Source organism: Cavia porcellus, unplaced genomic scaffold (genome assembly GCF_034190915.1).
Source record: "Cavia porcellus strain 051 isolate PalLab524CR breed Dunkin Hartley unplaced genomic scaffold, mCavPor4.1 scaffold_25, whole genome shotgun sequence".
NCBI lineage: Eukaryota > Metazoa > Chordata > Mammalia > Rodentia > Caviidae > Cavia > Cavia porcellus.
In genome coordinates, this window is record NW_026947508.1 from 39,290,369 (window position 1) to 39,315,728 (window position 25,360).

The 25,360-nt window shown below is 41.4% G+C and overlaps 3 protein-coding genes across 8 annotated transcripts in view; 1 reads left to right on the forward strand and 2 right to left on the reverse strand.

Annotated features, from left to right (window-relative positions):
* The window catches only part of Nasp (nuclear autoantigenic sperm protein), a 33,056-nt gene extending 28,501 nt beyond the window's left edge, over positions 1-4,555 (forward strand). For both annotated transcript variants that reach the window (XM_063236377.1, XM_063236378.1), the window contains 9 exons: positions 413-492; positions 1,094-1,179; positions 1,263-1,336; positions 1,975-2,163; positions 2,270-2,433; positions 2,909-2,965; positions 3,045-3,122; positions 3,829-3,957; positions 4,367-4,555. In XM_063236377.1, coding sequence (XP_063092447.1) covers positions 413-492; positions 1,094-1,179; positions 1,263-1,336; positions 1,975-2,163; positions 2,270-2,433; positions 2,909-2,965; positions 3,045-3,122; positions 3,829-3,957; positions 4,367-4,447 — 938 coding nt within the window. In that variant the 3' untranslated portion in view covers positions 4,448-4,555. The remainder of the gene's footprint in view (positions 1-412; positions 493-1,093; positions 1,180-1,262; positions 1,337-1,974; positions 2,164-2,269; positions 2,434-2,908; positions 2,966-3,044; positions 3,123-3,828; positions 3,958-4,366) is intronic.
* Ccdc17 (coiled-coil domain containing 17) lies at positions 1,610-12,515 on the reverse strand. The gene is given in 13 exon segments (XM_023561815.2): positions 1,610-6,161; positions 6,163-6,276; positions 6,432-6,542; positions 6,616-6,826; positions 6,964-7,167; positions 7,299-7,393; positions 7,543-7,596; positions 7,773-7,933; positions 8,157-8,275; positions 8,361-8,432; positions 8,508-8,670; positions 8,749-8,920; positions 9,023-12,515. Coding segments are annotated over 13 exon segments (1,836 nt in total). The 5' UTR covers positions 9,344-12,515; the 3' UTR covers positions 1,610-6,122.
* Positions 12,516-12,713: 198 nt separating this feature from the next.
* Gpbp1l1 (GC-rich promoter binding protein 1 like 1) overlaps positions 12,714-25,360 on the reverse strand; it is a 54,170-nt gene continuing 41,523 nt past the window's right edge. For all 5 annotated transcript variants that reach the window (XM_013144237.2, XM_063236382.1, XM_063236381.1 and 2 more), the window contains exons 6-12: positions 23,473-23,545; positions 21,394-21,587; positions 18,095-18,235; positions 17,505-17,663; positions 15,877-16,001; positions 14,798-14,900; positions 12,714-13,597 (exon numbers count right to left, since the gene is read on the reverse strand). In XM_013144237.2, the coding sequence (XP_012999691.1) occupies positions 13,445-13,597; positions 14,798-14,900; positions 15,877-16,001; positions 17,505-17,663; positions 18,095-18,235; positions 21,394-21,587; positions 23,473-23,545 (948 nt within the window). In that variant the 3' untranslated portion in view covers positions 12,714-13,444. The remainder of the gene's footprint in view (positions 13,598-14,797; positions 14,901-15,876; positions 16,002-17,504; positions 17,664-18,094; positions 18,236-21,393; positions 21,588-23,472; positions 23,546-25,360) is intronic.

Consider the following 25,360-nt stretch of genomic DNA (forward strand, 5'->3'; position numbering starts at 1 on the left):
CTGAATTGATATGAGCTTCTAGTCAGTAAGAGGCAGCCGCTAATCAGTCTCATTCCAAATAACCAATGTTAACTTATTCTTACAAGAATATCAGTTAGACATTGCCAGACAAAACAAAAAAAAAAAACCACTTAGCCTTTTTAAAAAGGCAAAAGATTTATATGCTAAACCGGAGTATTAGCTAGTCTTTTTATTGCTGAAGATCTGATGTATTGGTAATAGATTTTAAACTAAGATAAAATTTTGAATTTGAATGTGATCAGTGTCTTTCTATTCAGATGAGATGTTAACAGACTTGGATTAGCTTATAACTAACTGTCTTGTCTCAGAATGTAGGATGGAATATAATTTTTGGGAATCTTTTCATCATGCCTTAGTTATATTTTCAATTCTGTGGATTTGTTGCTTATAGAGACTGAAGGCTCAGAAGAAGAGGATAAAGAAAATGACAAGGCTGAAGAAATACCAAATGAATCTATTCTTGAAAATAAGGCAAGTTATTATTTGTTTATTATTCTTGGCTTTTCTTTTTTCTTTCTCTTTTGGTCTGTTTGAGGTAGGGTCTCACTATGCAGTTCAAGTTGGCCTTGAGCTCACTTTGTAGCCTAGGCTGGTCTCAAACTTGCAACAATCTTCCTGCCTCAGCCTTCCAAGTGCTGGGATTATAGGCATGTGTCACCATGGCCGGCTGTTCTCTGCTTTTGTTATTGTAGGATTGCAGCTTAGTAGAATGGGGATGGTTTTGTAGACAGCCGATTCTTGGTTAGAGGTTAGGATCCTTTATTTATGCTTACGATGGCCAGAGCTGTTTGATCCCAGAGGGTCATGTCTATGAGGACAGAACTCAACATACCAGTAGGTTTTTACACCAAATTGACATAAGGTGATTTAGGATAAAGTTACATCAATTCTTTTTTTTTTTTCTTTTGGTACTGGTAATCAAACTCACAACATTATGCTTGCCCGGGAGGTGCTGTGCTTCTGAGCTATATCCCTAACCCATCAAATCTTAACTATCCATTTAGATTTTTACTCTAAAATGACACCTGTCTTGTAATTCTGCCTTATACCAATAATTTGGATATGCTTTTAGTCTCTTCAAGAAAGTGAGGAGGATGACATTGGGAACCTAGAGCTTGCCTGGGATATGCTGGATTTAGCAAAGATCATTTTTAAAAGGTAAAACTGTGCTTCTAACAGTTTGGTGATTGAAAATTGATAGCAGTTCGAATAATGCTGTTTTTAAACAACTTTCCTTCTAGACAAGAAACAAAAGAAGCCCAGCTTTATGCTGCACAGGCACATCTTAAACTTGGAGAAGTTAGTGTTGAATCTGGTAATGCTTTTTCCATCTTATTCTCTTCAGCGTCCTTTATACCCCCATTCTCCCTTGTAAGAGATTTTATAGCATGCAGCTTGATTATAGTTAGGTGGTTGGCTTTAAAATGACAGTAGTTGTTAATGACAGAGGATTTTCTTTATTGTTCTGTAGAATAGTCATAACAGTGATTTGAATCTCAGGGTTTTTGGTGCTCGGGATCAAAGTAGGGCCTTGCACATATGTGATTCAGTACATGTTCTGCTACTGAGGTATAACCTTACATAGCCCTTTCTGTAGTTTTTTTTTTTTTTTTTTTTTTTTTTTGGTCTTTTTCCTTTTTATCGGTACCGGGGATTGAACTCATGACTGCCTGCTTGCAAGGCAGGCGCTTATGCTGCTGCGCTAAATCCCCAGCCCCCAAAGTTATTTTGTCATTCTGCATAGCCAAGCATCCTGTAGATAGTGGTTTTTTTTAAGTTATTTTGTTATTCTGCATAGCCAAGCATCCTGTAGATACTAAAAACAAAACAACCCAAACAAACAAAAAAAAGGAAATGTAGAATGGTGGAGGCATTTCTGCAGAATGGATTTGAATTCTAGAAATACTTGGTTAAAGTCTACCCAATTCTTGCTGTCAATTCTCCCTTTGCCAGAGAACTACATCCAGGCCGTAGAGGAGTTCCAGGCCTGCTTGACCTTGCAGGAGCAGTACTTGGAAGCCCATGACCGACTCCTTGCAGAGACTCACTACCAGCTGGGCTTAGCCTATGGATACAACTCTCAGTATGATGAGGCAGTGGCACAGTTCAGCAAATCTATTGAAGTCATTGAGAAGAGAATGGGTGAGTGAGCACCTACTTCATGATGATGTTGATCCAGTAATGGAAAAGGTTAAAATGGCTACTTTTATGGTAATTGTTACTGATCACTTTAGCCTGTTCTTTGTAGCTGTACTAAATGAAGAGATGAAGGAGGCTGAAGTGTCTACTGAATATGAGAAAGAAATTGAGGAACTGAAGGAACTGCTACCTGAAATAAGAGAGAAGATAGAAGATGCAAAGGAGTCCCAACATAGTGGGAATGTAGCTGAATTGGCGCTGAAAGCTACTCTGGTTTGTTTAGTTTCCTTTTAAAGTTTTTAAAACAGTATATTTGGAGCATTAATGTTAATGCTCCACTTGCCTAAGAACTTTGTCATGACTTGCTTTCTTGGATGTTGATCAGAGGGAATGGGAATGTTCATTATTCTATCAAAATGGTACAGTGTGGTTATAGACAGTGGGCTCTAGAGCCAGACTGAGTTTGAATTGCACCTGTCCTACACAGTGTGAATCACACCTATCCTAAATAGTGTGCATGACCATGGGCATTCAGGTCTCTTGCCTTATCTATAGACAGTATCAGACAAATAGGAACTGCTTTTAATAAGTGTAAGCTGTTGTTTCTGAGGATAGTACTGTATCGATTAATGATGTAATGAGTAGGTGGTCAGCTGTGGCTGCCAGGATGTCAGGAAAACATATGGAACATTGGGTGGCCTGGGTTCTATGTTGATTGGAATTTGCTTTTACTTGTCATCTCTCACAGGTCGAGAGCTCTACTTCAGGTTTCACTTCTAGTGGAGGCGGCTCTTCAGTATCCATGGTGGGTATTGAGTGTTATTTTTGTCATTTAGTATTAGGTCTTGCTGCTGGTTTCATAACAAAGGTGCTTCTCTTGCCAGATTGCCAGTAGAAGAACAATAGATGGTGCTTCCTCATCAAATTGTGTGACTGATATTTCCCATCTTGTCCGAAAGAAGGTAAAACTTACATGTGCTTTCTTTTCCTCAATCTGCCTTTTTTTGAGTCTTCACACACAAGAACACTTGCTCCACAAACCATCCGAAGATAATAAAGATTTGGGAGGGAAGATAACATATCAGTATCTTACTTATTAAACTTTTATGGCCTTTGCCAACAACTAACAGGAAAGGATTCATCAGGTGAGTGCATTTTAGGAAGTTGCAAGATTTTCTTCACCCGTATTTATTTAGCAGCAGCCTGCTGACTCTTAAACTCTGATTCTTTACCTTCGGCCTGTAGTTCAGTGGTTACTTCCTTTTGGGGAGAGCCTGCATTCCTACCTCAGATGTTTCATACTTTGTTACTGGTTACCTTACCCCATTGTGCCTCTAGTAGGCAGGCTGAATTGAATTGTCAACTGTCTATTTTGCAGCATATAGGTTGGTGCTTCCCACTTTTGACTAGCGAGATTCTTGGATCGAGTCGTCCTGGTGTTTAGGATCTTTGTACCACAAGGGTTATGGGTGTTTTACAATTGTCATTTTTGTTTGTCTGTTTTGGAAACAAAGTCTTGCTGTGTAGTTCAGGCTGGCCTTACAGTGATCCTCATCTCAGCTTCCTGAGTGCTGGATTTTAGGTGCATTCCACCGTGCCCAGTTTACAGTTGTCTTTTAAAAAAATATGTAACCATATTTGTGAAGCCTTCACACTTGTTATTTTTAGAGGAAACCAGAGGATGAGAGTCCCCGGAAAGATGATGCAAAGAAAGCCAAACAAGAGCCGGAAGTCAATGGAGGCAGTGGGGATACAGTCCCCAGTGCAAATGAAGTTTCGGAAAGCATGGAGGAGGAGGTGGGCAATTAATGTGGCTATGGCCTTCCCCTGTTCTCAGGCTTGGGGAAACCGGCTTCCCAAATGCACACTGCCCAGCTTGAGCCTGTTTGGATTGCTTGAGTGCACTCTCACAGAATGGACATGCCTGTGTTGGAGTACAGTGGATAGGTACCATAGTCATGCACCATAGGTCCCCTGAATGCATGAGAGGCACTTGAGTTAGCCTCGCTGTCTGCTAGATCTTTTCCATTTGGTGCAGAACTGTTGATTCTGCCAGCCTTGTTAAGAGAATTTAGCCTCCTACTTTGTGCCACTGCTCTCAGGAAACCGCATTAGGGGGCCTATGTTTAATTGCTCGAAGGCTCTTTTGTGTGACACAGCAGCTTCAACTAGGGTTACTTATGCCCAGGGTCAATCTGTCTTTCAGGTTGAGAAGCAGGCCGACAGCCGGGCCTCAGCAGAGGGCACAGTAGAGGCAGGAGCCACTGTCAAGACCAATGCATGTTGAGAGCGGCAATGGAGCCTTCCTCCTAGGGGAAAGTGTTTTTTGTAAATAATGTATTTTTTCACTTTTGGGGGTTCTTTTTGTATAACTTCAATAAAGATGATAAGCAAAGGTTGAGTCTTTGATGGCTTTTTTTCTTAAATATTGGCTAAATCTGTGCCTTGGGGCACTCTAGCTTTATAAAATGGCCAAAATTTTAGTTTCATTTTTCCCCCCCGTTGATCACTGTCTTGGAAGTTGTAACTCTAGCTGCAGTTTAACATGGAGGTGATTATTTGCACGTGTGGCTGTGGTCTCTTCATCTTCCATCGGTGCTATATTTCTACTGTCACGAACTTGACTAAACTCTGCAGTCTTGTGAACTTTTGGTGGTGCTGTCCCTGGACTGGGCAATACACACAGGACTTGAAGACACTGCTGTCTGGTGCTGAAAATGGATGATGGACTTTGACTGTGAAGCAGACCTTAGGCACTACTTTTTCTGTTTACTCTGTCTCCATGTAGGGCCATTATCTAGTCCTGGAAAGAACTGTGAAGAAAATCTGGGACGGGAGATCTGAGGAAAACAATTGGTGTGTTTAGTTGGAGAAATGAGCTCTAGGAAAGAAGTGTGATGGATGCTTGGAAATAATTGGAAGAATCTGTGGAGTTACATTTTTTCTGTAAAGGAAAGTTGAAATATATCTACACTTGGAATTGTTACATTGTCTTCAGTTTTAAATTCTCAGAATAAAGATGCTAATAAAAAGTTCTAGTCTGGAATTATGCTTAAAACTTTAATTGTGGGATCCTGGGATGCCTGGGGCATTTGTGTGATGTGAGGTTAAAAAGCAAAACTTGGCTCAGCAGTTCAGTAGGGGTCAGGGTAGTGATACCGGTGCCAATTGTTGGGCTTTCTCAGATATTCAAAATACAGGCCTTGTGTTGAGAAAAAAACCCTGAATGGGTCAAACATTCCTTTATTAGAATTTATTATTACAGACCAGGCAGTATTTAGATACGAATCCCAATGCATGTAGCAGCAGGTTGAAACCTGAAAACTGTTCCAAGTCATTTTTTTAGTGTTATTTTCTCCTTTAAAATAAAATGCTTCTGGGATGGTTGGCTGATTATTTATCCTTGCCGGGTCTCTGGTTTTTCCTGACTTGGAACATCCTTAAAGATGCCCTGTGTTGTGTTCCAGGTCCTAAGGCTTTTTCCTCTTTTGGGATAGGGTAGGACATTCATGACATGACATGGTTGACCCAGGCCCTTGATCACTCGTGACACTGGTAATTGAGCCTAGGTCCAATAGGAAAATTTCAGTATGTGATTGCCTGCTTGGCTGAAGCATTACTGGGCTGAGGGCTTGCCCTGGACTCTAAAGCCCTAGGAGTTTGTGGGGACATGGCAAATTAAAAGCCTGAATGAAATTCTGGCAGAAGGCTTAAGCTGGAATTTGAAGTTTGGTGATAAAGCTGGCTTTAGCAAGACTTAGTCACCTTTCAGAAAAATTATCAGTGTTGTATGTGATTCATTTAATTTCACTTATGAAAGCAAAGTGCAGAAAGGGTAATACTTAAGGGCAAGGCTGTGGTTGGATTTCATTGATGCTTATTTGCCTCTTACTCCTGGGTCAGAACATGTAGTAAAGCTGCAGACTTGGGAATCAGCTTTACATTCATCCTGGTTCAGAAACCTAACCTAGAGGGTCTGAGTCACAGCTGTGGTGAGGGCCTGAACCCTTCATTTTTATCCTTCATGCCAACAAAAGGCTCTTCTGCAGGAGGTGGCGGATCAGTAGAGCCAACTTTAGGGGTACAACTGGTGGTTTTCAGTGAAGAGGTTGGTACCTGTGGAATATAAGACAGGTCTTCAACAAGGGCATAGGTTTTGGTGTTTGAACTTCAGTGAACAAAATTAATGAAATCAAAAGGTGAGGTTAAACTTGGTTTACAGTAGAGATCAACTACACTGGTGCTGTATCTAGCTTTAGTTGTGTCCTCACCAGTGCTGGGTACTGGTACTGGTGGGCACAAGCTGGATTGATCTCTGCCAATGTCTGCACAGCTGCATCTCTTGCATTCACCAGTCGCAGAAAGAGCTCAGCTTGTCCTACCTGGAGGGAGGAGCAGTGGTGTTTACTCCATCTGTACCCTGGGATACACTCAGCCCCAGGCCTCCAAACTTACCTGGGGAATCGTGTTCTGCTGCCCAAGGCTGAGGCTGAAGTCCAGGGGAAGGGCCCGAAGTGGGAGGCGCCAGTGACCACTTAGTACCCTCTGATCTTGATCAAATAGTGCCAGTGAGACCCAAGCCTTTGACTGTGGTGTCCTAGCTCCTGGGAGCCCCTCCCAGGCCTGTAGCTCACAGACCAAAGACACCAAAGGTGATGGGGGCAATCTGTAAAACCCCAATGAAGTAGGTGTCAGGAGCCAGAGGTAAAATCCCTTCCTAGTTAGGACTCAAACCTTGTATACACAAGCAACCTTAACTGGTGCTTGACAAAAGCACCTAAGATGTGAGCCTTGCTTACTGACCTGGACACAGGCTGCCTGCTAGCAAGGATGGCACAGTTGCCCTTGGGCCCAGGAGCCAGAGGTGAGGGTAAGCAGAGGGCTGGGGGCAATGCTGTGGCACCTCCTGTATCTTGTCCATCTCGGGTCAAAGCTGTTATTAGCTGCACCCAAATCCAACAAGACTCAAGTCCTCGCAGGAAGTCATAGAAAATGACGAGGCCAGCCCTGATGGATACGAGTCTTAAGCACACAAACACTATAAACTTTCAGCTTCTCTCCAACCTGCCAGTTCCAACCACAGTTCTCCTAGGTCTCCTTAACCATCAGTGGTTGTCTAATGAGGGGCCAGGCCTCACCCAGGGTCATAGGGTGCAGGGCCTAGCACATCAGATGTGGGGAGAACAGATGTGTCCAGGCCCAGGTTCCTGGTCATGGTTCCAGATAGTGGCGGCTGTGGGGAAGAGTTGACTCCTCCAGAAAAGCATTCTAATGGCACATGCTTCCCCCATACAGCAGAGCTGATGCTGATAATCCACCCAACGCCACCAGGGTTCTCACAACCTTTTCCACACTGTCCAACAACTGGAAGTTTGTGGAGACTGGAAGTGGTGGCAGCAGGGGTGCTACTGGTGGAAGGAGAGGGACACCTCTCTTCTGGAGTCGTGGCACCATGGGCCCTAGGAACATTTTAAGAATTAGGACGTCCCTTTGCTGGAGGGCACAGGTAACAGATAAGTCAAGGGACATATGCACAGATACATGGATATGTGTAATAGATTTCAACTGTCAGCACAAACACAGGTCTCATTCATCATGTGGGATCCCTCTACCCCTTTCTGAGCTGTTAGGATGGGCTAAGGTTGGGATGTGTACTTACCTGAGGGCAACTGGTCTAAGCCCCTCTGCATCTGCAAGGCTAGGATTTCTGCCTCCAGGCGCTGGTTTTCTGTTTCCAATTCCAGAAGCTGCCCTGAGGTAGCACTTGCCTTTTCTGCCACAAGTAAGTCTGACCTGTCACCTTGGCCCTGAGCCAAGTTTCCTGGACAAACCTAGACTTAGCAATTCAGATTCTAGCTATAACCACCCTGCTTCCAGCTCAGAACTTTTGCTCCAGTGGCTCCCAAGCCAGAGGCCTCCCACCCTCCTTCCCTTTTCTCTGCCCAGGACTAAGGCCACAGCCACTGTGAGTCTCCAGGAAAACCCCTTTTGTTCACCCCTGCGATTCAGAGAGCGCCGTAGCTCCAGAGCTGATGCCTCTGCTTGCAGCTGCCATATCTTGCTCATAATGCCAGGGTCTCGGCCCCCGCCTTGCTTGTAAGCCTCACAGAAGGCCCTAGGGAGGACATGTGGGAGAGGACAGAAAGTCTTTAAAAGAACCAATCAACTGTCCCACACCTTCCCTGTGCCACAGCCCTCACCCAATCTCTGCAGCCAGGCTCCCTGTGCTAGCTTGCAGCATAGGCCAACAAAATTCAGTGTCTGGTCGGTTCCTGGACAAGGAGATGATGTCATGGATGTCCAGTGGTCTGCTTTGGCTGCTACTCCACATGCTCCACCAGTCTCACCTTATCTGGGGCTTTAGCTCTTGAACATGTGTACTCAACACCTCCAGAGCTCCCCGGGTGCGCCCAGCTTCAGCTCGGAGTTCTCGAAGCTCCTGCTCCAGGCCTAAGAGGCGGGGTATCCTGCCCGGGGCCTGGGTCAAACCTTGGAGGTATCCGTTCAGCTCTGAAGGATAAAGGACCCAGTTAGAACAGTGTCCTGGTTGATGTGGCAGGGCGGGTCCTTGGCTCCGTCCTCCCTCACCAGCACTGCGCTGCTCTAGGGTGCGGCCCCATGCTTCAGTCTGTGCCTTGCGCCTGGCATGAGTTGCATACAGTGCCTGCAGCCGCTTGCAAGGGCTCCCTGCAGCCTCCCAGAGCGGGCTGTTTATTACGTACGGTTGCATTTCTTGCAGGGACAGCCGTAGGCACTGCACCTGGGGGAACAGTGACCTGTGATCATTAGGTGTGGGCAATCTTTCCCTTGTATAATCTACATGTATGAGGGGAGAAGTTTCAAAAGCAGGGTCAGTAAGTACCTCCTCTCTTAACCTCTCTAGAGCAGGTCTGTTGGCCTCCTGATCTGAGCAGCCCTGGAGTTCTTGTGACACAGCCTGGGAACAGCAGTTGAGATGAGGAACCTTGTTTAGGCTTGCTGCAATTCCCACCCTTGGGCACAGGGATGCATTCCTTACCGTGACACCTCCTAATTCAGCAGAGGGCTTTGCTCCAACAGTTACATCCGGGGTCAGGCCAATGCAGAAGCGCTGAGTGTGGTCGGACAACAGGGCCCAGGAGCGGAAAACCATGTCACAGGACCTGCAGGGCAGGAGCCCTGGCTCCCCAGAGTAGGAGGCCATGGGACAGGACTGGCTTCTTGATACCAGTCTAGTCCCAAAGAAAACGTGGCACAGCAAGAGAGGGTGAGGAGCCCAGCCTATGGGGTCTACAAGATCTTCAAGCTTATGTTTGGGGAGGAGCTTTGGCTTCCTGGGCAGCAACAACAGGCCTGGGCAAGTTAGGAGAATGGGTGGGTAAGCTACACTTGAAAAAGCCTAGCAACCTCTGTGTCACATTGGTTTCCTTGTTTACACAGAAAGGAGAGTGGACAGGTGTTTTAGTCTAGCTGGGCCACCTTTGGTCATTTAACAGCCTCAGACAGACAAGGAACATCTCTTTACTGTACTCCAAAGAAGCTAACTGTACAAGTTTCGGATACATCTTTCCCCCAAAATGAAAAGCTCTTTTTAATAACAAGCTTGTGTTCAGGCATCCACAATTCCCACCTTTCCCTGCTGGAGAATGGAGCTATTTTTTTTTTTCCCCTTTTGTACCAGGGATCAAACTTGACTTTGTGCTTGCCAGGCAGGCGCTTGCACCACTAAGCTAACCCCCTGGCTAATGGAGCTATATTTTGAGCCATTCATTCATTCATTCCTCTCTGCGTTGCTTAGGCTGGGTTTGGAGGCTAGCCTCCAAAATGCTGGGATTACAAGCATGAACCACAATGCCTAGCTGTAATTCCCACTTGTGAACCACCAAGTCACCCTATGAAAAGTAGTCCCTCCTAACTTCCATTTTCTGGTGTGGCTTTTTTCAGCTGCAGATGGGGGATAATCAGCATAGCCCAAGCTGTGAGAACTGTCAGAGAACATAATGAATCTACTAGATGAGGGAATCAATGCCAGAAAGGAATTCCTTCTCAAGGGCTAAGAAACCTGGTCAAATTTTCCTCCATAACCTCAACTATGCCTTAAACATGCATCTATCAAGTTATAAAGAAGCAGGAGTTCTTGGGGGGGGGGGCTTATCTCAAAGACGATCCCTTTTCTAAAAAAAATCCAGGGAAATAAGGTATTTCCTCTCATATAACATAGAAAGCCAAGATAGGACCAGCAAGTTAAATGTTTCAAAATATAGAATCTTGGTTTACCTTCATTCCAAAACAAAAAAAGTATTATTTTTGAAAGGATTTTGCCCATTACCTGGCAGTGGGAGGTGGGACCAAGGGACTTTTATTTTGAGGTCACTTTCCCCGCTCCTATGCAACTTACCTGTGGCACGAAAAGAGTCCCAATCAGCTACTTGCACATCAGCAATGCCATCTTTAAGCACCACCCCCGTCGAAAACTGTATGTATGCCCCCCACACCATGTTCCTGGCAGAGAAAGCCAGACCCCCAGTGGTCATGGGGTTTCTCTTCGCATTCTTAGAACAAAGGTCATTTTTACTTTATATTCTTTTTTTTTTTTTTTGGTCTTTTTCCTTTTTATCAGTACCAGGGATCGAACTCACGACTGCCTGCTTGCAAGGCAGGTGCTTATGCTGCTGAGCTAAATCCCCAGCCCCTACTTTATATTCTTTTACCATGCCAAAAATCCTATCAATTTTTAGATAAATGTTCTGAAAAACTAGTAAATGGCAATGTCCATATTCTAATTTCACAAGTTGAACATTTTGCTGTAACATTCTTAGTTCACTTTGTACTTTATCTTTTTTTTTAAAGACAGGGTCTCACCATGTAGCTTCAGGTTGGCTTAGAACTCACAATCATGCCTCAGTCTCTCAAGTGCTAGGGTTACGGGTGTGAAATGAATTTCATTCATTTCAGGATGCATATTTTTTATACAATAACCATGACATTGACTCACACTTAAAAAAAGGTGATGCAACTGGCAAGTTTTCGCTTATTAGCATATAAATATTTTAAATAGATACACGCCTATATTCCCAGCAATTTGGGAGTTTGAGGCAGAAGGATGGCAAGTTCAAGTTTTAGTTGGAAAATTTAGCAAATCTAGTCTCAAAAATATAAAAAGGGGTTGGGAATATAGCTCAGTGGTACTGCACCCCTAAATTTGATCCTCAGAACAAAAAAGGTCATCTTACATTGAATGAAGTATGATTATATAATTTTGTAGAAACAGCAGTAGTGGTACTGGGTCTTCAAACTGAGTTATATACCTAACCTTTTTAAATTTTTTGCTTTGACACAGGGTCTTGCCAAGTTGCCCAAAGTCAGCTCAAACTTGCAATTTACCTGCCTCTGCCTCCTGGAGTGCTGGAGTTATAGGTGTTCATCACTACACTCAGCTCTACCTTTAACTCTCTCACCAGTTTGCACATGGATTGCCTATACTTTACCAGTAGCACCAGGAACTATATCTAACACTGACACAGTCTTCCCTTCTACTGCAAATCATCTTTCTTTTTTTATTTGTTGTTTCAAGACAGGGTTTTTACTATACAGTTCATGCTGGCCATGAACTCACTCTGTAGCCCAGGCTGGCCTCAAACTTGCATCAGTCCTTTTGCCTCAGCCTCTCCAGTGCTGTGATTACATGTGTGCCACCCAGCCACAAACCACTTTTCTAACATGCACCAAGGCCTACCACTTGTCTACTTATTTTCAAGTAGGATATACAGTAATTGTGGTCTCCTTTACTTACCAGAGACAACTAATGTAGGCACAGCAAACATGTCAGTATTCAGCGCTAAATATCCATCAACATCTACTTTTTCATCAGATCTTTGGTCTAAGGTTTTATTTATTTATTTATTTATTTTTTTTTTTACATTTTAAAACTATATTTTTGTGTTTTTTTTGGAGCAGGGTCTCATTATGTAGCCTGGCTGGCCTTGAACTCACAGTAATCCTCCTGCCTCAGCCTCCGGAATGCTGGAATTATGGTTTCATCTTTTCTAATTAATATAACTGTTTATTTTCTCCTCTTGTAGGTTGGTTATTCCTTGCTTTCTAAACCTTGTATAATGTCTAGGACACGTGACAGTGGCTTGGAAAGTATGGAATGAGATAACCTGCTTCCTCCACTGGCTATGTAGCCAGGACTGGTTCAAGTCTTAACTCTTCGAAGCTTTTACTTAGTGGGAAAACTAAGGCACAGACTTTCTTTAAAACATTCACATTTGGAAACATGTATACATGTAGGTAATGAAAAATGGCTAATGAAAATTTACTTTTCAACTATATCACTTGATAATTTATTGCAAAGAATTTTCTGTAACAAAAACGTATTCGCTAAGGCTGAGGACACAGCTCAGGGGTCAAGTGTTTGCTCAGCAAGCCTATCATCTCAGAATAGAGTGTACAGTTCTGGTAGAAGAAGACAAGTGTGTCTGAATTCAGATTTCTCCCAAACTTCTAAAAATACTTTCTTTAAAAAAGAATCCACCCTAATTTTAAGGAAAATATACTTTTTACACACACAATCCAAACTGATGCAAAATATTTATTCCAAGTTAGTTATTTTATGCAGTAGTTTTTTCCCTCAACAGACTTGTGATAACCACATCTTTTTAAATCTGTAAATAATGTTATCAAAATAATCTTAATCTTTGAAATCTCACAAAAATTTATATTTTACAATCCACCCTGAATATCAAGGCTGCAAGAATAACACATTTCCTATATCCAAATATTTTACAGCTGTACCCAAAAGGAAAACAAAAACAAAAAACCATACGCTTGGTTAAGGGCTAAAGTTACCCGAGCAGCCAAAAATAAAATAAAATATCCAAATTATTAGCATTAATTTAATACAATTATAACTTCAATAGTCACTTTGTCATTGACAATGATTGCTTGAGCACAGGGTTGAGTGCCCCAAGGGCTGGTAGTAGAAGCTGCTGCCATAAAACAGCGTCTGCTTCTCTCCGTTTCTGCACTGCCAGCTCCCACCTGTGCATCGCCCCATAGGTCCTGTGTGTATTTTAAAAATCTTTCCCACCACACAAACATCTCTACTAAGCAGATAACAGGAAAGAACAACAACAAAAGCTCAACAAGCCAACTGCTCTCTCTTTGGGATATGATTATTTCCCTTGTGCATGAAGTATTCAACATAAAAGGAAAAGGAAAAGAAAAAAAAATTTCTTTTGTATATTCCCGAAATACACAAGCTGAGTTTACTGGTTCAGATGAGCTGTGAGCATTTCATTGCCTACTTCCAGGCGTCATCATCTGATGTCTCACTGCTGCTTGTTTCAGGGTCTGAATCCTCAAACTCTGCTTTACAAGTGCTTCTCCAAGGGGAGAAGAGGCTCAAACTGCGGCTCTGCAAGAAGCCATTTTTTGCAAAGCCGTTTCTTCTTAGCTACAGACAGCATGGAAGAGAAAGGAAAAAAAAACCCATCAACAACTACACTGGCACATGCAGTTGGCCAAGTTCAAGCTTGTTTTGAAAGCAGAATATTATTTGTGGGGGTTCCATGATATTTTATAGCAGTGCTTTTCAAACTTTCATGAGCAAATGACTCATACGAGATTATTTTAACGTGCAGATTCTAATTATGAGATTTCCTGTTTCTAACAGAGTACTGAATGGTAGGGTCAGTTTGTACTTAGTCCCTTTCCAGAACTTATCCAACGCCAACTTTGCCATAAACATTTGTCACCAGAACTGTCAGGTCAGTGGGATCTGCAGAAACTTTGTCTTGCTCACTGCTGTAAACCCTGTGATGGGGCAATTTCTTTTTTTTTTGTATTGGGGATCAAAGTCACAACCTTGCAGGCATTTATGCCGCTGAGCTAAAATCCCTGGCTCTGGCAATGTTTTACTTAGAGAAAGAATCTAAGATGTTTTTGGGCATAGCTAAGCGAAACCAGGGCCTCACTTACCTAACACGCTAGGCCTTTGTGTTTTGAGACAGAGTCTTGCTAAGTTGCCCAGTATAGATTCAAATGTATCATTCTCCTGCCTTAGCCTCTCCAGTAGCTAGGATTACTGGAGTGTGCCATCCCTCCTAGCTCAGGCCTTTGTTGAAAAAATTTTGGAGTTTTAAACTCAGCATTGACCCAAGCACCATAAGGGAACTACAGGGCCAGAAGTAGAGGAGGGTATGTATCACTTTCTTAAAAGACCAAAAGCTTATAATGGTAGCATCTGAGAGGATGAGGCAGGAGAATTTCTAAGAGTTCAAGGGCACCTGGGCTATATAATGAGTTGAACTACATAGAAACAGTGACTCAACCAACCACCCACTTGACCCAACCCAAACCCCAAAGCCCAGAACTGAGAACTCAGATTTTTGGGACCAGCCTTCAGGTTCTGATAAGGGGTGACAGTTGTGAGGATGAACAGGTTACTTTCTGTGCCCTTGGTAGTCATGGGCATTTGTTATCCATTAATGGAGACCTCTCACTGCTCAGGCAAAGCTTAGTGTCCTATTATATTTCTGTTATGGTGATTTAGTTCATATTTTCTTTAAACTTAGGGCTTCCTAATGGCAAAGACTGTTCAGATTCTTTTCTCTACTAATGGTTAAATGGTCTCCAAGGAAGCTTTAAAACATACCTGCTCTGTCTTCATGTGGAACTCTTTGAGCTCATCCTCTGTGAGTGGAAGGCAATTCTCATCATTTTCAGGATATTCCTGCCATCCCATTGCTTTCAGTAACCTGGGTGGAGGCAGAAGGACAGGCAAAGAAAATATGACACCAGGAAATCCATGTGGAAAGTTCACTGTTTTCCACAAAAAGAAGCAATGAATGTTAGAGAAGGAACCCCTAAAAGTGAAAGGGAGATTTCTACCTTGACAGAAAAGGCTATAAGAGGCAATAGAAGGCAGGAAACATGTTAGTATAAAAAGAACCAAACTACAATGGCTGTCAGTTTCATCAAAATAGAGAAAGAAATTTCACTTTTGTTCCCTGTGGACAAGCATGTACCTAAATTTTCTTTCAATTTCATGTTCTTGTGGGCTTTTTTCCTAACCTTGTGAATCCCTTTCAGGAAGGTACTGCCATACATGGCAGGCCCTGCTTACCATCCATTTTCCCAAAAAGATGGATGCTCTGTGTGCTTAAGATTTTCTTTTTTCCCTTTTTCTTTTTTTTAGGAAGGGTTCCACTTCAGGCTGGCCTGAACTTGCAGCAATCTTCCTGACTTAGTGTCCCTAGTGCTGGGATTATAGGCATGTGCCACCACACCTGGCAAGGCTTTCATTTATAAACATCAGGTTCTTGTGCTTGCTTCGTCAGCACATATACTAAACATCAGGTTCTACAAATGAGGGTTAAAGTGATTTTATGTTAACTCCTTTTTTTTTTTGTCTTTGTCTTTTTCATTTTTATCGGTACCGGGGATCGAACTCATGACCGCCTGCTTGCAAGGCAGGTGCTTATGCCACTGAGCTAAATCCCCAGCCCCCTTATGTAAACTCTTTACTTGAGTCAGCGCAACAGGCTCCCCTCTCCTCTCTTTTTGGGGTCATAAATGGAGTTAGAAACTACATAAAAACTTTGCAGGGGAGACTGTGAAAAAGCTGGATAAGTTTATGAGACAATGTTCAGAAGACAGCAAGGGAAACTGAAGTGCACTTATGGTGCTTGTGAAAATGTCACCATGCATGTTAGACTCTACTTGGGTTTTTACCTGTGCTCTGCTTCCAGAGAATGTGAGAGGACCTGCCCTTCTTCTACAATGGGGAGAGAAAGACCATTCTGAAGACAGCTTTGCTCCCCATTTTCCTTTGGTTCAGGTGTGCTGTTGTCCTCCAACTGCAATAAAGGAAAGGCATTTGGTTAAACATCTTTTCTGGAGAGGTAAGCAACCTAACAAAACCTAGCAGTCAGAAGCCAACCAGTGCTTACCAGAAGACAACCTTGGCTCACAGGTAGAGACCTTCTGTGTCAACAAACTGTTTCTGAAATTTATATTGAAAGTAAAAGACCCAGAATAGCTAACATAAAATTGAAGGAGAAGAACAAAATTGGAGAATTAGATACATTAGCGCCATCAGGATTTATTAAAAACCTAGAGCAAGCCACTGAGGCACCATATGCCCAGCACTGGGGTGGGAATCGGGGGCAGGCAGGCCACTGAGGCAGAAGGACCTCAAGTTCTAGCCTGGACAATGTAATAAGATCCTGTTTCAGAATAAAAAAATAAAACAAACGCAAACACAGATCTTATAGCCTAAACAAGAATAACTAAAATTGAGTGGCAAATCTGAAATCCAAATTAAAAAAAAAATCATATAAAACTACAGAAAACACAGGGAAAAAAATGCAGATCATCCTGACTATGGCAATGATATTTTAAAATACAAAAATCATGATCTATAAAAATGGTAAATGAAACTGGACTTCAGAAATAATAAAATCCTCCCCCCTTTTGAGAGAAAGTCTCACTATGTATGTAGTTCAGCCTGGCTTGGAACTCATGGCAGTTCTGCCTCAGCTTGTGAGATTGAGGCCAGCTTGAACTGCAGGACAAGAACCTCTCAAAAATGAATGAATGAATGAATGATAAAATAAAGATGCCAGAGATGGACACAGACCTGTAATACAAGATCTCTGGGAGCTAAGGAGGTTAAGAGTTGATGAGTTTAAGCCTGGTCTGGCCAACTTAGTGAAAACCTGTCTCTAAATTAAATTAAAAACAGGAAGATCTGGGGTTTGTAGCTCAGCACAAAGGCCCTGGGTTCAAGCCCCAGTACTGTGAAAAACCCAAAACAAAACAAGGAATTCGTATTTGATGAAGGAGTAGTATTACCCAAGATAAGACATTTTAAAAAACCTCTTAAAACTTAAGAGGAGCTGAGGATATAGCCCAGATGCACAGCGCCTTAAAGGCAAAGCATGAGGCCATGAATTCGATTCCAGGTACCAAAACAAACCTTCAGTATAGAAATAAAGATCCAAACGGACACATGGCCAAATGGGACAATCTCTTCTTATAGAACATTCTCTTACCTTGTGATCCAGCAATCACACTCTTGGCATTTATTTACCTGAAGCAACTGACAACTAACGCTTACACAAAAACTTGCAGAGATGATTATAGTTTAATCATATTGTGAAAACTTGGAAGTAATCAAGATGTCTTCACTAGCAAGTGAACTGAAAAGTCATTATATTAAACTCACTTTACCACAGGCTCAAGAAGCCCAACATTCATTCATACAATATGTACATTTAAAAATCTTATTACTTCTTTTTCCTTTTAGCAGAAAAAAAAAAGCACACATTTAACAAAAGAAAAATACTCTATGCTCTTACATCCTCCAGTTTATCACAGTCTTTGTTCTCTGAGAAATCTCCATTCCGGTCATCCTTCAGAGTCTTCAGGAACTCACTCTTCCTGTCAGTGGTTCGACGGGTTAACTTGGTCAGACGAGAGGAGCTGATCTCAACTGGAGGAGTAGTGCTGGAGGGACTCTGGGAACATCACAAATAGGTTGCTTCTAGCAGCAAAGAGCAAGAACTTGGATTCTCTGAGTTATTTCTATATGGCACTCACTTCTAGAACCTGATAGCCTATTTATCCCTGTCTTTTACAAAAAAACAAGCAGCTTTTTTTAATTTAAACAGAGTAATTTTGAAGAGCTACTATAGTCAAGATTTGTTGGCATATAGTTGGATCTTTCTATGGTCATCAGCAAAATAACCAGTCTGACACAATCTTCATCTACCAGAGCATTTACTCCACCCAGCTACTGCTCACTTTTAGATCCTAATGGGAGACATTTGTAAAGAACTCTTGGGTAACCATAGTCAAAAAAGAAATGGCATTCTATTTACACCTCACATTGTATATCTCAGTCTAAGCATATGGGAAATGGCAACTTTAGAAAAACTATGATCTTTACCTCTTTGGGAGAGCTTAGAACTGCACCACTAGCCAGTACCACTGGCTTGGTAACAGAGATTGGATTGGTAAAAGTAGACTCCCGGCCAGAAGAAAGGGATCCTGATTTGTGTTCCACTCTGTTAGCTTTCCATGCATTGGGCTACATGGGAATAAAATGAATCAGTCAAAATAAACACACAAACAGTTCAGCTACAAAAGCATAAACAAAGAGTAAAATGTTATGTGGAAACCTAAGTTCCTACAGTTTACCTGTCTCAACATGCTTGAAAGATGTGAAACTTCTAATAAAATTAGGTATTGGAAGGATAAAAGTTGATGGGAAACAGTAGAGTCATGGAAGTTAATAGGTATTTCTCAAAAAATGAGTTTTAATTCAGTTAGCCTGAGAGTTGCTGATATGATAAAAATTACAAAGCTTTTGAAAACGTGAGTGGGCTAAAAAAATAACAAAGCTTTCTTTTTTCAAGTACGGGGGATTGAAACCAGGGACTTGCACATGGTAGGCAAGCACTCTAGCACTGAGTTAGATGCTGGGATTACACACCTGCTCTCAATAGCTTTCCCTATTGGGCTAGTTCTTGAAGCACTTACAGGCACATACAAATTTGAGATACAGATTTTCTACTTACTTAATCCTTATTCTTTTGTTGTTGTTGTGTTGGGATTTTTTTTGGTCTTTTTGGGACAAGGATTCACTATACAGTTTAGGCTGGGCTTCACCTTGCTTTGTAGCCCAAGCTGGCCTCAAACTCACAGTGATCTTCATCCCTCAGCCTCCCAAGTGCTGGGATTACCAGGCCTGGCTTGTTTTGGGGATTGAACCCAGGCTTCACAGTGAGCTATATCTCAGCCCTGTATTTTAAGTTTTGAAACAGGGCCTTGCTAAGTAACTCTGGAATTTACAACCCTCCTGCTTTTGCCTCCCACACTGTTGGGACTACATGTGGGAATACTGCACATGGCAGAGTTTTTCACTTTACAGTGATTCCTAACTTCCATAAATCTTATCAGAAAAATGCTGTTTTGTAGGAATTTTGATGTCAAGAAGCTCATTCTAGGCAAGGGCAGACACTGTAAATGCTAGATAATCATGGTTTAGTCCAGAGGTTAAAGCTGTAAAGCCAAGCCTTGGCAATTTCACCATGTCTCAAAATCAAAAATAAAAAACAAGGCTGGAGTTGGAGCTCACTGTGAAGGTTCTAGGTTTTTTCACAGTATGGGTAGCAAGTTAGGGAAGAAGGGTGGAGGATGTAGTTCAGTGAGAAAGCCCTAGGTTCAATCACCAATACTGGGAAAAAACTTTGGCAATACCCTTGCCTCAGCTATCCAGGTGCTAGAATTATAGGTGTGTGCTACCATGCCTGGCTCAAAGTGAGTATTAATGTGCAGTGAGTCCTACCTATCCCAATTTCTTTGCACGACTAGGGATTGAATTCAAGGTCTTCAAAACTAAGCCGTATCCCCTGCCCTGTTTATTTTTTTTTTAAACTCACCAAATTGCATATGCTGGTCTCAAACTTACAACTGTCATGCCTCAGCCTCCAGAGTAGCTAGGACTACAGGTGTGCATCACTGTACCCAATTGGTTTTTCTTTTAATAACACAGTATATTTTAATTATGTTTTTTACAGTGGTTGAATTCATCCAAGCAATTATTTCATGCTTATAATTACAGAGATATATGGAATAATTAGATCTTCAGATGTGTATGACAGAAAATAATTCACAAAATGAATGGCATGACTTTAAAGATATTTTCCCAGAAGCAAAAAAAAGAAGCATTAAGATAGGAAAGACACGCCAGGTGTGGTGGCTCTCGCCTGCAATCCCAGCACTTGGGAGGCTGAGGCAGAAGGAGTGTTTTGAGTTCAAGATCAGCCTGGGCTACTAAGTGAGCTCGAGGCCAGCCTGAACTGCATAGGAAGACCCTGTCTTAAAAAAGAAAAAAAAAGAAAAGAGATAGAAAAGACAGACTAAGCTTAGGTTGAAGAATTACACATGGAACTGCTAAATAATTTCAACATTATTGTAAGATCAGTGCTGGGTGTGGAGGTGCATGCCTGTAATTTCATCACTAAAGAGACTAAGGCAGTCGAGGCTAGCCTGTGTTACAAAGTTCAAGGTCAGTGTGAATTACAAAAGAGGACCTGTCTCAAAAAACCCAAAGCTTAACCCAAACATGGGCCCTAATCTAAAGCATTTTTATATAGCTCATAAACTATGAATATTTTTACATTTTTAAAGGGATGCTGAAAAATTAAAAATAGCAAAGCCAGGTATGGTGCTGCCCATCTGTAATCCCAGCACTCCAGAGGTTGAGGCAAGAGGCTCATTGCAAATTCAAGACCACATTGTGCTGCAAGTGAGCTCAAGGCCACCCTGAACTACATAGCAAGTCCCTGTCTCAAAAGGAAAAAAAAAAAAAAAAAAAAAAAAAAAAAATCAAAAAACAAAAAAACAATGTGCAATATACAATAAAAATCACATATATCCCAAACATATTTATTATCTAGCTTCTCTCCCTCCCTTCCCCCCACCTCTCTCTCTCTCTCTCTCTCTCTCTCTCTCTCTCTCTCTCTCTCTCTCACACACACACACACACACACACACACGGCAAAAAATAAACAAACCACAAAAACAAAAACAGAAGATTCTCAGCCATATGTGATTTAGAGCCACTAAAGAATGGATGCGATGTATTCCATTTTTATTTTTACAGATGAAATAAAATGCTGCTGAGTATATTGCCCAGGTGGGCCTCAAATTCCTGTACTCAAGTGTTTCTCATGACCCAGCCTCTCAAGCAACTGAGACAAAAGGCATGTGCTCCCATATCTGGCTGTATTTAATCATTTTAGGATGGGATCATTCCAGAAGTTCTGTAGAGGATGAACATAACAGAGATGGGAAAATAGTGTACAACAGTGTCAGACAATAAATAACTGATAGGAACCTTGTAATTAATTGGTTGAATTAATTACAGGTAAATGAGGTGAATGATTTAGGAAGGGAAGGAGGACTAGGATAGAAGCAACCAAGATATTAAACTCAGATCAGACAAATGGACATTAATGCTATTAATGAAAAGAGAAAATCAGGAGGAGCAGGTTTCTGAGATAAAGTTAATGCAGTTCACAGCTACAGTCTGGAAATGGGGCATAATACTACACACAGAAAAGGTACTGAATAAGTATCTGGTAAACGATTGAACAGGAAGAAAAATAATTTTACAAATGTTTTCTGATTTATTCCCAGTCCTCTGTTATACAAAATGCTTACGCTGACTCCCAATCATACCTTGGAAGGAGGTGGTACAGGCTTGGGAACCAGGTTCTTATAGACACTTGGAACCATGGTTGATGATTTATTTCCATTTGCATGGTGAGATCCTGGTGAGGTGAATGCAGCAGAGAAGGCAGCAGCAGGATCCTCTTTGGAAACTTTTTTGATTACTAGCATCTTGGAGGGTTGCTTGGCACTAGGTGGATTTTCTGTAAATACAACAGTGGAGACAAAAAGAATATCAAATCTGTTGAGTAACACAAAGCACAGTTTATAGGTAGGTCACACTTTCAACAAAGGAACTGACAGACCAAGGGACAAACATTTCCTGGTGTGTACTTAACAGTCTCAAAAGTGTGTACTTAACAGTCTCAAAAGTGACATTACTTAAGAACTTGAAAAAAGGCAACATACGAAGTATCTGATAGAAAATTCACAAACTGGCTACAAAGCACAATGATGTTAGCACTTCAGGGACACAATCTGCAATCTGAATAATGTATAGTGTGTGCCATCAGGCATGGACCAAAACAGAATATATCCAAATATATGACCTTCTGGCAATAGGCTGTGAGAGAGATGAAGTAATTGGGGAAAGGAGCCTGCTTTTTGACTGACGAGGCAAACAAGCAAATTATATCATTAACAAAGAGAGGAGAGGGTACAACCACCACCTTAACCCAACCCAAAAGTACTGGATTCAAATTCAGGATGTTAAAGCCCTTCCAATGCCTGGCTATTGAACATACTTTATGAATGGAGCAGAAAGAGTTCAATTGGTAAATGCCAAGGATTCAAGTGCCAAGGATTCAGATTTGGCTTGAAATAGATTTATCTGTTAATTTTGGGGCAGAAGACAGAGATAGAGTCTTACTATGTAGTTCATGCTGTCCTGGACTCACTGCATAGCTGAGGCTGGCCTCGAACTAGTGATCTTCCTGTCTTGGCTTCCCAAGTGCTGGATTATCTATGAATTTTTTACAAGTCCTACTATTTCCAACAAATACGTATTACTGTATGTACTTATATTTCCCCTGCCTTATACAATAGGCCTCATTTGTAACTGCCAAAAATAAAAAATTTAACTGGAACCGGGCTAAACAAGAGAGTGTGTATGTGTGTGTGAGTCTGTGGAACCGGGCTAAATGAGAGAGAGAGAGAGAGAGAGAGAGAGAGAGAGAGAGAGAGAGAGAGAGAGAGTGTGTGTGTGTGTGTGTGTGTATTTGGGGGAGTGGGGGGTTTAACCAGGAATCAGACCCATGACATTGCGCTTGCCACACAGGCACTTGTGCCACAGAGCTAAACCTCCAGCCCCATAAAATGGTATATTAAAAAATGTGATATTACACCACTCCTGCCCCATGCCAGGGACCTAACCCTAGGTCTTGCCCTTGCCACTATATACAACTCCATCACTCAAAGAACATTTCTGAAGTGTTTGTTAACATAGAGAAATGCTATGTATGTATATCTGCCATATATTTAGGAGAGAATCATAACACTTAAAATATAATAACTAAAAAAATATGTAACCTATAAAATATGTAACTGTTGCAAGTAAAATAGGAATGCTTATTCAAAAGTCACTTTATAAACTTTACAAATTTATATGAGTCTCCTTTTACTTAAAACTCAGGAAAACTCAGGAAACTCCTTCCAAACTCAGGAAAACTTCCAATTGTCTGCATTCCAACACAACTACTGTAATTATAGGTCAATGGTATTCTGAGGGGTAGAGCAACCTGCTATCCTTGTAAGTTATTGAAGATCTATTAAGTGTGTTAGTTACCACAGGTGGAATGGGTAAGAAAAGAGAGCTAAACAAAAAACAGCAATCAATAAAGTTTGTTCCTCCTCCTAATAGAAAAATATTTAAAGGTGTGCACTAAAATGATAAAAATCAAGCTGGGAGTGGTGGTGCACTCCTGTAATCTCAGCATTTGGGAGCCTGAGGCAGGACTGTTGCAAGCTTGAGACCAGCATGGGTTGCAACGTGAGCCCAAGGCTAGCCTGAATTGCACAGTGCGACCCTATCTCTAAAGGGGTGGGGTGGGGGAGTAAATAAAATCAAATCAAATGCTAAAATATACCTACCCCACACTCCAGAAGGGGTTCCAACAGGTCTGCATGGTTGATTCTGTTTGCCAGCTTCTGGATTCAAAGAAGGCTTGGAAAAAAAACATATCAATGGTTGATTGAAAGTTGATCATTTTGACACTTTTCACAAAGCAGCCATCACCATGGAATTTATTAAATAGTTACAGATTAGCAGCATAAATTTAACTTTATTCGAAATTGTAATTTTTAATTGAAAAAATCAATAGGTATTATGTTAATTTTAGGCTCTCTTGCATTCCATTTCCTTTGATAGAAGGATATATTTATTTATCTTTTAAATAAACAGAATAAATGTTCAGGTCTCCTTATTGTACAGGATATGTATGCCAAATAAGGAGGCACAGAAAGCTAAATGTGGATTACTTTCTTCAGATATAAGGAAGATAATCTTGTCAGCAAAATGTGCAGTATTCACTGTACTTATAAGACTTAGGGCAGAGGAGATCATGTACCAGAGAGTATGCTAGAAGTCTAAGACAAGAATAGCTTTTTGTCCTCACTGTAATACTATAATGATAAACTTGTAGACAAGTACCAAAACAGGTTCAGGGACTACAATAAAAACTCACATCAGGGAAGGACTAATCTGGAATAGATAATTCCACTTAAAAGTAAAGTGTTATTATGACAGGCTTCATTACTGCTGATAGATCTCAAAGTCCTCAAAGATGAATTCCAAAGATGTAAAATGGGTGATTTCAAGAATAGAAAGCTCAATGAACAGACAAACATGAAAAATAATAGACTTTTGAGAAATTTACAAACAGTTCTATATCATTACTTATAGGGAGGGAAGGGAGCTTTTTATAGAGAAAGAGATGTTGTGCAAAGTAGGTAATGGCCAGATTGTGGAGGATCCTTTAGATTACATTTTATCCTAAAAGCAATGAGAACCTATCTTTCAAGCACAACATTAATGTGAACCAATTAATAATTTATAAACGTCATACTGTAAACCGGTGTAGTGGTTCATGCCTATAATCCTAGCACTCGGGGCTGAGACAAACAGGACTCTTACAAATTCAACATCGGCCTAGGCTACAAAGTGAGCTCAAGACCACCCTGAGCTCCTATCTCAAAAAGATAATTAGAAAAAAAAAAGTCACACTGGTAGCAGCTTGAAGGATAGGGTTAGAGATTTAAATATCAACTAGAAGGCCAATTTCTTAGTCCAGGAAGAGATAAAAGGGAAACATGGAGAATTAACAGCAACTGACTGCTCTACTATATAGAAATACACAATGATGCCCAATCCCAAACACTACAATTGGGTAAAAGAGTAGGAAAATATCTTTCCATCACAACTGCCCATGGGGGCATGAAACAAAAAGATAATCAACTGCTACTACAGAGCTTGTAAACCAGAATCCCTAAGGGTGGGACCCCAAATAATACCTATCTTTCAACCAGTCAATGTGAGCATCACTAGAATAAGAAACCAAGTAGAAATTGCTATCAGTCTACCAATACACTGTATAAATGAACAAATTAATGAGAGAATATGAAGTATACACATGCTTCTTGGATGTAAGTCTCCTTCCTCCTGAAAACCTTTTTCTTCTAAAAATAACCACCATATTGACTTAAGGCCATTACATCTTTCCTTCTCTTATTGAAGTGTGTATCCTTCAACACTTTTTAGTGCTGTGATACTGAGGATTGAATCTAGAGCCTTGTAGGCAAGCAGTCCACATCCTTTTTTATTTTGAGGGCAAGTCGTTACCCAGGCTGTCCTTGAAATTTCAATTCTCCCCTCAATCTCTGAAGTAGCTGGAATTATAGGTATGTGCCACTGCACCTGGTATTCTTAACACTTTCTACAACCTCTACTTAATCTATAGGTAATTTATTTGTTTTTGTTTTG